The sequence below is a fragment of the Xiphias gladius genome, chromosome 9, assembly GCF_016859285.1.
Source record: "Xiphias gladius isolate SHS-SW01 ecotype Sanya breed wild chromosome 9, ASM1685928v1, whole genome shotgun sequence".
Lineage (NCBI taxonomy): Eukaryota > Metazoa > Chordata > Actinopteri > Istiophoriformes > Xiphiidae > Xiphias > Xiphias gladius.
The window spans coordinates 3,956,030-3,970,712 of NC_053408.1; the positions used below are offsets into that span (position 1 = coordinate 3,956,030).

Sequence of the window (14,683 nt, forward strand, 5' to 3'; positions counted from 1 at the left end):
AATGCCATCGTCGAGTCTAAACTAATTTTCTTTCTATTAATTGCACTTGAAACAAGAATTGTCCATTGTACAGCTTCATTAAGGTACGGTAAGAATCATCATGTCTTTTTCTGACAGATGTCAACATAAACATTAAATGGTACATCTTTTGGAAATGTTACACAAGCAACATACATATTCTTTCCATCAGCTGATCATACAATATATCCATTCTCCTTTCAGCATGAAATCAACACATTAATTACCATTTAACTTTATTTTTTAAATGCTCATATGAAAGACTGAACTGTCAGACAGTTTGTCCTTTTTGCATCAACATCACTGTTAAGACCAAGTGCTACAAAAGAGAGATTTTACATCTAAATGCATCATGTTTGTGATCATCCTTAACTTCCGGTTGAACCAGTGTAAGTCTTAGTCTTTAAACAACACTTGTATAAAATCAGCTTAGCTCAGAAAAGAGCGAAAAGTTTGTTTAACTGAGAGTGTTGACATGTGAAATAAGGCAAACAGTAGCCAGGATTTTAGAAATATATAGTAATAAATCCCCTGTAATGCAACCTTCCCCCTTCAGAAAATTCTGACCAGACACCGAGAACAAAAGCTGTAAAATTGTCTGATACATATTTTATAAATTCACTTCCCGACATAAAGGTCTAAATGCCGGTTCAAAGACCTCTCCTCCATAAAAATCGCCAAATTTAAATTTGCTGAGTCTGAAAATACCGAAATCAGCCCGTAAAACAGCCACAATGTGTACGGTTCAACAAAGTTAGCCCTCTGCTGGTCCCTAAAACTCCCCAAATTTCCTGAAATTAAGCCAGAAGACACAACTTCAGTGTCCTCAATGGCAGCAGTTATATTTCTCCATTTATGTATAAAATCTTTGTTTGCTTTGATCATTTCCAAGGGTGTTTTTTTTTTTTTTTTTTTTTTTTTTTATGGTTGTCAGGCATGATTGCTGTGAAGGAATAGTTTGACATTTTTTGGGGACGATATGCTTATCCGCTTCGTTGCCGAGGGATAAATGAGAAGACCGATAATACTCGTGTCCGCACGGCAAGCACGACGCTACAGGCGAGGGTTGGTTAGCTTAGCTTAGCATAAAGACTGGAAACGGAGGGAAACAGCTAGCCTGGCTCTGTCTGAAGGTAACAACATCTGCCCACCAGCTCCTCTAAAGCTCAATCATTATATCTAGTTTGATTAATCCGTACGAGTGTAAAAACAACAGTTTGTGCTTTTATGAAGGTTTATGTGTCAGACTATTTCTCGGCGAGTCAGCCAGGCTACGTGTCTCCCCCCGTTTCCAGTCTTTATGCTAAGCTAAGCTAACCGACTCCCGGCTCTAGCTCCATTTTTTCATCTCCTCATCTAACTCTCAGCAAGAAATCGGATAAGCAATTTTTTTCCCGAAATGTCAAACAAGGATTTTTTTTTTAATTTTTAAAATTTTTTTTAATCTGGCTGTTCTCCTAGCTTAAAAATCAGAGCATAGTAAATATACAACAGTATATACAGTACAGACCGTTTTCATAGGCTCTTTAAAAAAAAAAAAAAAAAGTAGGTAATTTCACCTCTCCCCGAGAAAAAAAACTTAAGCAACCCTGCTCTTTCTTCTCCGAGTGAGTGCCTGTCTGTCGCCCCCAGTGTTGTCTGAGGCCATTAGCACACCTGGTGGGGAATGAGGAGCAGATCTCTGATCAGCGCCGACTGCAGCCTCACTCTTCATTTCTGTCACCAGGCCGGGAGCCGGGCCTCTGTCAACCAGTGTCAGCACATGATAGACCAGTAGACCGGGGGGGGGGGCATTCGGAGTGTCTGTCTGGTCACTTTGTGCTTCCTGTTCATGGCGGTCTGAGGGTGACAGTGCTGTAGGTTTGTGTAGCTGCTCTGAATGACCCCCTTTCACCACTTCTGCAGCACTGTTGCTCTGCTCCTACTGTGTGGGAGCTGTCTGGGGAAAACCTACAGGATTAGTGAGTCTCATTAGTCCCACCGCTTTGTTTTCCCTTTGTTTTATTAATGATCCCCAAGTGGACTGACATGAGAACGGCCTTTCTGGCATCCAAACAAACAAGCCCAAGCTGTTGTAGAGCTAAAGTCACAGTGGGAAATTGACTGAGATTATGCGTAGTGGAGTTTAATCTGAATACCGCAATGCGGTCAACATTTTGTTCATGTACACTGGTGGAGACTGTGTTTGTGTGTGCGTTTAAAGCTCTCACACATTCCCTCTGCCAACACTGTTTTCCAGTTACGTCGTTATCAATGCTCTTATTGATCCCGGGCTTTGTTTGTGTGTGGTGACGGGAGGGTTTTCGAAGCGACTGACTGTAGCATCCCTACACAACTAGTTCTGTTGCATTTTCCCGTCAACAACCAAATGAAATACTATGAACGTCTTCCAGGAAAGACTTGGAAAATGCGTGCTGTCTGTTCCACTCTCTGTGACGGCGTTTTTGGAGTGTGGCCATTCAAAACATCCATAGGGATGAGTTTGAACATCACGTTGTACGAACTAGTTATTTTCTAGCATAGCTCAAATTTACAGTACTTTTTTATTTTTTATTTGTGGATTTTCTCCTCACCTTAATTGAGGGTCTAAAGATAGCAAAGATGTTGTATTTTCTACAGCTTGTACAGACAAATTTGTAATTTTGGGCTGTAGACTTGCCACGATTGCAAAAATCAACCCAAATACTACACGATTCTGATGATTAAAATCCCAGCCCAACTTAAAGGTGCCCCCTGGAGCTTTCATGTAAACAAACGAGAGTTGATCTTACTGTGTTACTCGCTAAGACCCATTATGAGGTCTAACAAATGGTGATTTCAAAGCTGATTCTTTAAAATATTTTTGCAAAATTGGCAAATTACTGCGTTCCTGGATACCACGGAAAATAATGGGAAACCACCGCAGGGAACCTTTAAGCCCGAAACAGACATCGCCAACTTAACATAGACCACTAGGAGGCTTCCAGTGGGACTCCCTCACGTGGCTTTGCTGTCAGAACGTCTAGCCGTAGTCCTCAAGTCACAAAGAGTCAGCACCTTCCACAAACCATTCAACACCTCAAGATCCCTGCTGGTACTCCCTAAAGACAGGACCAACCGAGAGTGGAAAACTGGAGCGGCGTATGACAGCCCGCGTGACATCTGTGGGGAACACTACATCTGTTAAGCCGCGGATAAGACACTGAACCAAGCCCGGAAAAAGGGCACATATCTTCTGTTTGTCGACCCCAGACCGAAAGCAGTCACAGCATCGACCAAAGGTCATCGACCAGGAGTCAGTTTACAGTTGGGGAAAGATCAAGGAGACGATTCACATCTGAAGCCAGAAACCATCTTTGGAGAAAAGACGGGTCAATGTATGACCACTTGTTATCAGGTGACTGAAGCGTGGAACCTCAGGCACCTGATAAGGACTAAATCATCTCCATGACGACTAGGCAACTCCATCCGCTGAAGGGGGCCATGAGATGTGAACGAAACAAGTAAGTTGGGTCCTATGCTGAGATTTTTTTCTTATCAAGCAATTTACGATTATTTTCATAATCGATTAATCCGTGGATTATTTTCCTGTTTAAGCGATTAATAATTTTGTCTATAAAATTTCAGAAAATAGAGAAAATAGTTACAATTGTAATCATTATAATTTCCCCACGGCCCAAGGTGATGTCTTCAGATGTCTCTTTTCGTCCGACCAACAGTACAATACCCAAAGATATTCAGTTTAATAACATGTATGACACAGAAAAGCAGCAGGTCCTCAGATCTGAGAGGCTGGAACCAGCAAGCGCTTGCTCGAAGATGACCGAATCAGTTATTCGATTCTCAAAATAGTCGCCGATAAATGTATCGTCTTTAAACATCTGTTAGTGAGGTTTGACTGAGTGATGAATGTGTATGGATCATCAGCAACGGAGACATTTGATTCTGTCACATTAACCAGCATTTCAGAGTTACCGGTCTCTGCGTCTTTGGACATACAGTGCTGGGATTTAATCACGTTACATGCAACCAAGACAGAGGTGACATTTGGTGACTTTGCTTTACCCTGCAAACACCCAGACGGCCAGCCTGTTTCTGTAAATGTAAACAGCTGCTCTGTGTGTTCATATGAAGTATTACTATTGAGTTATTTCCACCAGCTTTCCTTGAAACCTGTGAGATATGTTGAATTGCCTCTGATTTACTTGACAGTAGCACACACTGAGACATACACACAAAAGATTGTCCTAGCAGGGTTGGGACAGATTGGCGGCCTTACTTCAGAGCATGTGCTCGCCAAGCTCCCCCAACCCCCTGAAATCACCTCCCCTCAGACACCGTCAAGCCTGCAAGTCTCCCCCGTCGCCACTAGTGGGCGCTGCAGTAAATGACTTGGGCCGGATCCGGGAGGAGACTTGCTTGAGTTAAATGTGATTTCTGCTCGCAGCGATCAGAGGAAATTAACGTGAGCATTTTCACAAGTATGTGTGAAGGGTTGAGTGTGAGAAGGAAGAGACAGACGGGGACGAGACAGAGCAAAAGAGACGGAGAGAGACTTTGATGCAGGAAGAACAGACAATCCCTGCAGGCGTCTGTCAGCAAGCAGATATGCAGATCTTTTTTTTTTTTTTTTTTTTTTTTTAAATCTCCAGATGTTTCAAAGCTTAAAGTCAAAGGTCTGTATGTCTGTTTGCTGTTTATGTGACTCTAGGGCAGTGTCCCAGTCACATCCACTCCTGTTCAACACTAAGTTTGACAGTAACCTTGAAAGTTCCTCTTGTAACCATTTGACACTTTGAAAGGGAACTTTCTGTAGAGAGGCTGGCCACACTGCGTGGACTCCGGTGATGTGACGGTAGATGAGGTTGCACGTTCTGTTATGCGGTTCTGGTATTTGTCTGCAGCACCCGAACCTGACTCGACAGACTGATACGTGTCCATAAGGGAGGTGTGGGAAGACGCTAGGAGAGACCGCGGCGGGTGTGGTGTGAGGTCTTCAGTGGGTGTAATAGCCATAGTAGTCCGCATTGCTGTTGCTGTCCTTCTCGCAGATGTCTCCGCTGCGCGCAGGTGGGGAGTTTTCCGTGCTGGATGTGTAGGGCGAGACTCTCCTTTTTTTGTTGTCCCCCACGCCGCCCTCGAACAGGCCCGAGTCTGCAGAGTCTGCTGATTTCACAGAGGGAGGTTCGAGCCAGGGGTCCTCCCCCACCACGCCCACAGTGTCTTTGGGCTTGTCCTGCAGCAGGGGCGGCTCGAGGAGCGAGGGAGGGTGCAGCCTGGGGTTGCCAGGTGACGTGGAAGAAGATGAAGAGGAAGAAGAAGACGATATGGGTCTAAACCAGCCCAGACTGGGGCCAGGTTTACTGGGGTGACTGAGGTACTGAGGAGTGGGCCGGCTGGTGCTCCAGCCTGCTGAGCTGGCTCCTGATACAGACACGCTAGTGGATGCAAAAGGATGGTCTGGGTAGTAGCTGAGGGCATGGTGAGCGGACGTCTGCAAGGGGAAGGGCTTGTAGAAACCATTTCCAGAAAAGTCCCCCTCATAGGAGGAAGTGAAGTCAAGCCGGTTGGGGGCCACACCCTGCTGAGGTGGCAAGTACCAGTGGCTGTGAGGGCTGGGGCTGGAGGATGGGTCTTTGTGCTGCTGTCCAATGCCAATAGGCTCGCGGCCGTAGAAGCGGCTCTGGGGCAGGGGGCTCATGTACTGCTCAGAGAGGTAGCCTTGGGGGTAGCAGCTCCCTGGCAGCAGCTGCTGGCTCTCTGTGGGGGAGGGGGTGAGGCGATCAGAGTCGGGAGGGGCGTACAGCCTAGGTAAGAGGGAGGAGGAGGGGAAGAGAAGAGAGTGTGAGAAGAGGAGGAAAAAAAGAAGGTGTTATTTCCTGCCCAAACCTCAAACTATCTATCAAACATTTCACAGCCCCTCGCACCCTTTCATTGCAACATGTTTGAGCAGAGCAGTAATTGCATCTATTCCAATAATACAGCAGTGATATGAGCACTCAGGATATATAAGAACCAGCACTGATCCAATCTCACTGTTTATGGTGAAGAAATACAAGATTTAAGTAAAGATACGTCCTTCACACTCTCTGAAAGGTGTAGTTTTCTCTTTACATACAGGGTTATTTTTTTTATATTACTTACGTGTCATAATTGTCACGGAAACCTTTAGCGAAGGGGTTATGGTCTATTTTCAGCTGAGTGATCTGTGTAGGGAATAGGAGGAGGGCAATGAGAGAATGTGGGCATAGGAAAAAGAGAAGGAGTTAGCAACCACATACGAGAAACGAGAGAGCAGAAAGACAGGAGGTCACTTACTAATTATTAATGAGGGTAACGTGCAATTTCTTCTCTTATTGTTGCAAGAGAGAGAGTGGGCACACTACACACATACAATATGCAGTGATGGATTAAACATCATACACAACAGCGTGAGTGTAGCTTTCCTTGGCATACAGCAACTCTCACACAGTGTATTTGAACAGCTGTTAAAGATATATAGCGCAGACTTGGCGGGGGGTGGGGGGGCGAGCCAGAGTACTCAGGTCAGCTGAGGGGAGGTGACTCTCAGTTGAACTTAGCCACTGTATAGTAACCCATGCTAACACTTATAGTAGGTTGCAGGGAGGTAAATTAGCCTGTATGCATTTTTAATGCATGCCTGCATAAACCAACGCTTCTATCTGACACATGGCTCTGACATGAATCATTGAGGTCTGAGCCTTATGAGGGTGGTTCTAGATGGAAGGTGTAAAAGGTGCCGGCGTGGTGTTATGGCACCGCTGCGCAGGCGTTCCAAAATCAGGGGCTCTTACGATACGCAAGTGGGCACATAAAACAAAAGAAAGCAACAGGTCCAAACTTGCTGGTCCAAAATGACAGAAATACAGTGACACGAGAAGTAGAACTTCAAACATAGTTTATTATCTATTCTCGGTCGTATTTGGTAAAAAATAAGAACACCGGGCCGAGGCTGACCATAATTTTGCCAGACAAAGACAAGCTTATACACTTGTGATTGAAGTGACTTACATCCGCGTTCTGGTAGGCAGTGACGGCGATGAACTGCGTCTCCGGGAAGACGAAGGTCTCAGCTTTGGACGAGAGGAAGGGATCCTCCGAGCCGTCCTCCTTCACCTCCACGATGTGAAGGCGGGGCTGGTACTTATGGAGCGACTGGAGCACTATCATCTGGAGAAGAGATAAGAGAGAGGAGAAGGGACAGGGAGAGTTTGGTGAGAAGTTCTACCTTGATTTGGTGGCAAAGGGTCAGAGTGGAAATGTGAGGATGGATGGATGCTGCAGATACACTGTTTGCATCGCAGAGCACTTGTCCACTGTCACACCCCGTAATCTGGTTAATTTGGACTCGGCATCTGTCAGGAACATGATGCGGAAAATGACCACTGAATGTACCCATTTATGTATCTGGTTCCTTTTTTTCCTTTTTTTTTTTTAACTTACGTAAAGCACTGAGAACAACCTGTCTTTTTCGGTACTGACCTGGCCATTTGGCTATTTGTGTAACAACAATATTAAAATATTGAAAGCAGTGTTTTTTGATGCTCTTGTCATTAGATCATTTATGGAACCATTGTGTATTTTAAGGTACAAAACTCATGTGACGTCTACATTTGTTTGTTGACGCTGAATGCAGAACACGCAGGTAAGAGGTGCGCTGTTGGAGACATTGGAGAAAAAAGGCAGAGAGCAGGAAAAACAGACTGTACCTGTGCCACATTGTTGGTGCTGCCCTTGTTGTTGGTGAGCTTGAGTTTGCTGAACGACACTTCTTGTCTCATCCAGTGAGCTCCTGTGTTGGGTGAGTCGGGGTGCATGTACATCCTGTTCCCTGCGGGTATAGAGGCAAATCATGAGCCAGACTTATAGCTACGACTCCTCCACCTTGTAATTGATATTTACATTGTTAAAATATTCCCTTTCACATCTTAAAAAAAACCCACAACTACTAAAACCATTATTATTTACACTTTCTGTCACTTTATCAAGCAGCAATCTAACATCCACCATTTGATGCTTTTAAATTCAAATATCAGAAATAGACCATACAATCTGAAACCATGGTGTTGCTTGAGAAAGAATAAACTCGAATTGATCCCCAAATGATTAATACTAAATATTATATAAAGGAGAAAAGGAAGGAAAATAGCAATTTGCCTTCTGACTGTCCGTCTTGTTCAATTTTACTGCAATAGAAACGTATTCTCTGCAACTGACTCCTCACGGTGCAACCACCATGGACAGCACAATATATTTATTTCCGAAAATTCGACATGCCAAGTGAGTAGCTGGGGTTGCTGTGGATGTTCTTGACTGCCAATATGTGGTTGCCTCAGTTTAAGAAGTGGGAATGGCGAGAAAGCTACTGTAAATACCCCTTTTCCATCATGTTTTAGCGAACCCCCCCACCACACGCCTATTCGGTCGAAATCATCAACCAGTTTCTTGCAAACAATGATGATGTTGCTTTTCATCAATTTAATGATTAATGTATTCTTATCGCGGCATACAATCTCAGCGCCATGATTTTTCACAGCATTACCACAATGACCTGCTAACCTTATATGTGCACACCACATAAGTGCACTATTAAATCTAATTGAGTGAAGCTCCTTCACCACAGTTTCCACAACTGCAGCACATCAACAGTCACCTTTCCACAACACCTGGCACATGTGTGACAACGCCTTGCACTTTTTCTCATTTATATAATTGTGGTTTCGTCTATCATCAATCACACACAAATTGTCGTCTTGGTTGACTTGGTATTGGTTTTTTTTCTGAGGTGTGAACAGGAAGAAATAATGAATGAATGGGGGAAGAGGGCACAGGGAGTACGACGCATGGATGGGAAACAGAAGTAAAAACCCAATCCATGTTCCTTAGAGAGCTGTAAAGGATAGAAAAGTCGAATCCAATGCGTGCCAAATATTTCAATCCATGAGCCCAAACAAGTCTTTACAGATAAAGGAGAAATGAACACTGACATATCACAAGATACTGGGAAGAAGCATAATTTTGGTGACTAATTAGATCACATCTGAGTAATGAAAAGACACTTCTGTGCACCACAGATGATGGCGAATTGGGGCACTGCCATCTCACCGGTTCAGACATGTTGTGGAGAAAACGTGAGCAATCATAGTCACAATTTTTGGTCACGTCCAGAGCTATGTAACTACTGGAAAGATGAGTTCATTGCCCTTAAAGAGCGGTTCCTTCATGATAATCCCGAAGATGCTGATGTTGTCCCTCAAAGTGTAGTTCCTAAGAGGTACATCTCCAAAATCGAAACTTTTCATGTGCTTTGTGATGATACATTTCTCAGGTAACCTAATTGTTTGGTTTTTTAAATGGTTTATTGAACTCAAGAAACAGGAATCGTTTTCCAGCCCGTAAAGAAACAGTTAAACTGTCAGTTTATCTGAAAAGATAAATTGTACCATGTACATGGTTTTCACTGGAAAGTCACAATGAGGTGGCTGAAATTATAGCCCAACCGATAGTGGATATAAATGGTAAATGGTCTGCACTTATATGGCACCTTTCTAGTCTCATCTTCCACTCAAAGCGCTTTACGCTACTGCCACATTCACCCATTCACCCATTCACACACACACACACACACACACACATGAGGATACAGGAGGGGGGCAATTTGGGGTTCAGTATCCTGCCCAAGGATACTGGCTCTTCCAAGGACACTTGGAAGAGCCAGGGATTGAACCACAAACCTTCCAGTTAGTGGGTGACCCACTCTACCAACTGAGCTTGATACCAATCGCGATATTTGAGAGTTTTAATAAAAATCTGATAACAATACATTGGCTGATAATTATATTTTTGTTTAACATAAACAAACAGTGTTGATAAGAATCATTTCGATTTTTTTTTTTAAGACGTGTAACCAAGATGCATCCTGAGCAGGACATTTTACAGTGTAAAAATACACTTGTTAGTGTTCTCTCATGGGCAAACCATGTAATGGAGACACTGTTTCTAAATCGCTTCAACCCTAGTTTGGCATCTGTCCTGCGATTTCTCGTTACTTACTGGCAAACATGCAGTATCCATCCATGCCGATATATCTGCAACAAGCTCATATCAGCCGATGCATTGATGTAGTTCCGTTCGGAACCTGACCCTCCTTCGTCCAACATCGACAAAGTATATCAACTTTATGATATGAAGCAGATAACAGGTAACATTTGCTCAGCAAGTGCACCAAAGCGACATTTGTTTGTGTCATGGTTCAATTGACCCCCCCCCACCCCCACCTCTGGTGGTTGCAGTAATTGTGACAGGAGCAAAGCAGGAAGTCAGGCGACGTCGTTACAGAACGGCAAAGTCGGTGTAGGGAGGAGGTCAGGGTGGATGGATGGGTCGACAAAACAGTGGACTTTAACATGGGAAACCGCTGTTGGTTTCCCATTTCAAACCAATAGTCAACGTTGTTTCTTTAAACCATGACCACGATCGCGCTATAACCTTAACAAAGTAACCCACACCATGATCTGTCCCCAAACTCAACCAAGTTGTTTTTGTGCCCAAACCTAAACAAACCTTTACCGTGGCATTCTCACATCATAAAATGGGCAGTTATTTATTTTTCAACATTGCTTTTTAACAGTCTATCTGTGGCATATCTCCTGCTGCCATTAGGGGTGCTAATTCATGTAACGCTCCTATGGGCTGTGTAGAGGGTAGGGACAAACAACCTATATGGTCGTTTAGGTTGGAGGACTTTTTGGCATTTTCTAATACTTGACACCCCCCTTATCCAACACCTACGTGCACTTATAATTATAACCTGAAACGAAAGAGTTCAGTTTGTGTGAAAAATCCAAAATCGGCAAAATACATGGTTTTCATTGGACAGCGTCCATGAAGAGGTTGAAACCTGAAGCGGCTGGACACTTGATCAAGAAAAACCGACATTTTAAAATATGAAAATGTATTTACTTTGTAAAATAAGCCAAAGTAAATAAAGAACAAAAAGAAAAACAAGTTGTGTTTAGACCGAATACATCTGACAGGCCAACTTCCCGTCTTTCTCTCTGGTGGACGCACATCTGGAGATAAAAGTTGCTGTCACGAACTGCCCTCTGAGTGACTCTTTGGACTCGGATTATTTCTTGTTTTACCTCTGAAATCACTCCCTTCTGTGTCTGTTGGTTGTTTTACTTCCTGCCTTTGTTTTCCCCCCACCTCTGTGATTGTCTGCCCCGCCCTGATCTAATTCACCTGTTCCCAATTCTCCTTGTGGATGTAAGTCTCTGATTCACTTCAAGCCTTCTCAGCTTGCCTGCGTATGATCCCTGGTGTTCTTCTTGTGCCGTTAAGTTTCCTACTGGACTCACTAACCGCGTTGGCTTATCTGTTTTGTTCCTGGTGTTTATTTTTCCTGGATTCCTGTCCGCCATCTTGTTCCCCTGACTGACTCTAAGTCTGTTTCACTTATTTTTAAAGTATCTTTACTGCATCTACCTGCCCTTTTGTGTGTGTTTGAGTTTGGGTCCTCCCTGCCTGCCTGTGCTGTGACAGTTGCAGACATTTGAGAACAGGTGTCTTACTACAAACTAAAATACACAAAGCTGTAACTTTCTAGAAGTTTCTCTTGAACATGAGCAAGTTCATAGCTTGCATCATTAAATTTGACCGGAAGTGCAGAGCTACTCCTAATAATTTCACCCAAAAATGCAAATTGACATCTCATTACAGGCTCCCCGCAGAGTGTACGATGGAGCTGCTGACTTCAACAAACCAATATCAAATAGTCCACAGAAACCTCTGACTACTGGTGCATGATGATGCACATTTTGGTTTCTCTACTGTATGCACGTAGGTTTGCTACAATATTGCTATGTAAACCACTTCCTCGAGATCTTCCACGTTGCATGCCCCGAGCTGAGGACCCAGCTCGCTGACTGACCAGGGTTTAGGCTCACCAGCCGGTCTTGGATCATCTACTCTGTCAGAATTTGCCTTTTTGGAGGCCCAAGAGAGAAACATCAAGATGGATTATATATATATATTTATTTATATATTTATTTTTTTAAAAATGTATTCCATTTATGGCCACTGGGGGTAAGTGTCTGAACACACATTACGATGATTGGGCGAAAGGCTCAGTAAAAGATTGAGAAAAGAAGCTGATCAACTTTGCATTAAGCTGCCGACACGTAATAGCAGGAACAGGTGACCAAAAAACTTTCAAAATTGATGTTAGTGAACTGCAAACAGCATGTTTGGCTTATTACTTTGAATTTCACAATACTAAAGGGTACAGGCAAAAGATCTGTCAGTGAGTCACGGCACTTTTTTTTTCTCTCTCTCTCTCTCTCTTTCTCTCTCATCTTTTCATCATGATCTGATAAACACATAAATCTGTAGATTTTTTTTAAAATAAATCCTGTCTATGGCAGCTTTCACAACAGAGAGCCTGAATCACTTTTGGTTATCAGATGGACAACAGTTCACTTGAGTGTTATTATACTCAAACCTAAGAATCTTAAGTTTCTACTTTAAATGTAGCATATTTAAGTGTGACGTGATCATATGCACAGTAGAGACAAGAGTACAAAGAGAAAATCGAATCGATTCACTGATAAATTGTATGGAAACTTTTACTGTGATTTTTATTAAGTAAAATGTACCTGGCATGTTACCCTCTGCTTTCCCACACTGGACCCACTTGCCACCCTGGTACCTCCAGTGGTGCTGATCAGCCAGAACAACGTCCACGTAGACGTTATAGTGGGCAGACGGCTCCAGAACACTGATGTTAAAGCTCAGAAAGGGGAACATTCTCCTGGATAAACACACAAAGAAAAAACCATTTAACTACTGGTCAGATTTTTTTTGTTTTTGTTTTTGGATATTTATTTATACTTTCTTCCATATCTATACTTGTTCAAAAATATATATGTGGAAAAAGTTCACTTTTTTTTTTTTTTTTTACTTAAGTAAAAGTAGCAATACTACAGTGCAGAAATGCAAGTTATGCATTCAAAATGTACAGAAGTATTTGCGTAGAAATACACTTAGTACCACAAGCATTTGGGTAAACGTACTTGGTTACAATCAACCACTGGCTAAAATCTACATTATATTTAAATGCACTGATATGTCCACAAAAACTTTTTGCAATGGCTTTTATGTAACCTCAAAAAAAAGAAAAGTAATTGAAAGTTGACGGTTGGTAAATGTAGTACAAGTGGTTTGAAAGGGGGGGGTAGATGTTCTTAAACTGTGGGAATTTTTTTTTTTTTTTTTTTTTTCGGGACAGACATCACTTCCCCACTTTGAAGTTTGGCAAGTACCAGCAGAAAAAACAATGCTCAAACTATTTATGCGTTCTTGCGGAGACGAAATGCGTGTTTGACTTCTACCAGGAGGATTTGACCTACTGAGATGAAAGAAATCCACACTCACACATTGTGCAAATTAAGGCAAAGCAATGACGGTGACAAAACCACATGCGTTTCCTAGTCTGACTAGTTTTTATCACAATGCTCTCCTTTTAAATCATTCAGCTCCAATTGTGCATGTCAGTCCTCATTTGTACAACGTACGGTTCTGCTATGAACGAAGCTATAACTGATATTTAAGGAGACCGACGTATGTTGAAAGGCGGGGGAGTGATTGCTGTTGGGACCTCATGACTACTCGACGCGCTGGGCTTCTTCACCAGCTGAAGAAACGGAGTAATGCACGAGAGGTGTAGGGGACTGCTGACAGGGGGTAGGGCGCGAGCGTAGGTGAATATTTAATGCTGCCCTTAATAAAAGATGCCCCAGAAGCTGCTCCTGATTGGGGGGAGCTTTTACATATTGAACTTTATTTTGATCACAGAGGGCTCCAGTGAGATGGGGTAACCAGGAGGTCAGGGTTTTTCCCCGGGCACCGTGGCCCGGTGAAGGAGAGGGAAGGGTGGCTGGGTTAAACTGAGAGGGAAAAGGACACGCAAATATATGAGACACTGACACTGAATACACAAAGCCACAAACACACCACGACAGATGGACACTTGCAGTAGGCTACGGTGGCATATTTATACAGGCCCTAAACATTCAAAGTGCATGTGGTGATGACAGAGAAGCAATCGCTGCCTCTGTATTACTAGCCCTGCAGAGTAGTTCCCATTTTACATTAAAGAGCACACAAAGCACCAGTAACGGTAAACATCACCCCGTGAATGTTATAATAACACTCTGGGCAAAGCAGTCACACATTTTTCACCACGTTTTGACACTATTTTATCTCCTCATCTTGCAGTAGTTTGGCATTTTGGAAATATTTGCAGGGAATTAGATGAGAGGATAGATGCTGCAATCTTACCTGTACACTATATATGAAGCTACAACCGGGAGGTGCTTAGCTTAGCCTAGCATAAAGACTGGAAGCAGGGGGAGACAGCTAGCCTGGCTCTTGCCAAAGGTTAACATGACTGAGAGTCGATAATCATGCTACCGGCTCTTTGAGGCTGTGCTGACCTAAATGCTAATAGCAGGCTAATATCAGCAAATGATGTTAAGCAAGTATAATGTCCATATACAGCATACCATATTCACCAGCTTTGTTTAGCATGTTAGGATAGCAAAATTAGCTAATTAGCACTAAATAGGAGTTCAGCAGAGGCTGACGGGAATGGCATTAATTTTGC

At 43.1% G+C, this 14,683-nt stretch overlaps 1 protein-coding gene across 1 annotated transcript in view; it reads right to left on the reverse strand.

Moving 5' to 3' along the window:
* Positions 1–4,677: 4,677 nt before the first annotated feature.
* Positions 4,678–14,683, reverse strand: part of tbx21 (T-box transcription factor 21) — a 21,357-nt gene continuing 11,351 nt past the window's right edge. Inside the window, exons 2-6 of the mRNA XM_040134389.1 lie at positions 12,675–12,829; positions 7,728–7,849; positions 7,030–7,188; positions 6,142–6,203; positions 4,678–5,804 (exon numbers count right to left, since the gene is read on the reverse strand). Of these exons, the coding sequence (XP_039990323.1) occupies positions 4,994–5,804; positions 6,142–6,203; positions 7,030–7,188; positions 7,728–7,849; positions 12,675–12,829 (1,309 nt within the window). The 3' untranslated portion in view covers positions 4,678–4,993. The remainder of the gene's footprint in view (positions 5,805–6,141; positions 6,204–7,029; positions 7,189–7,727; positions 7,850–12,674; positions 12,830–14,683) is intronic.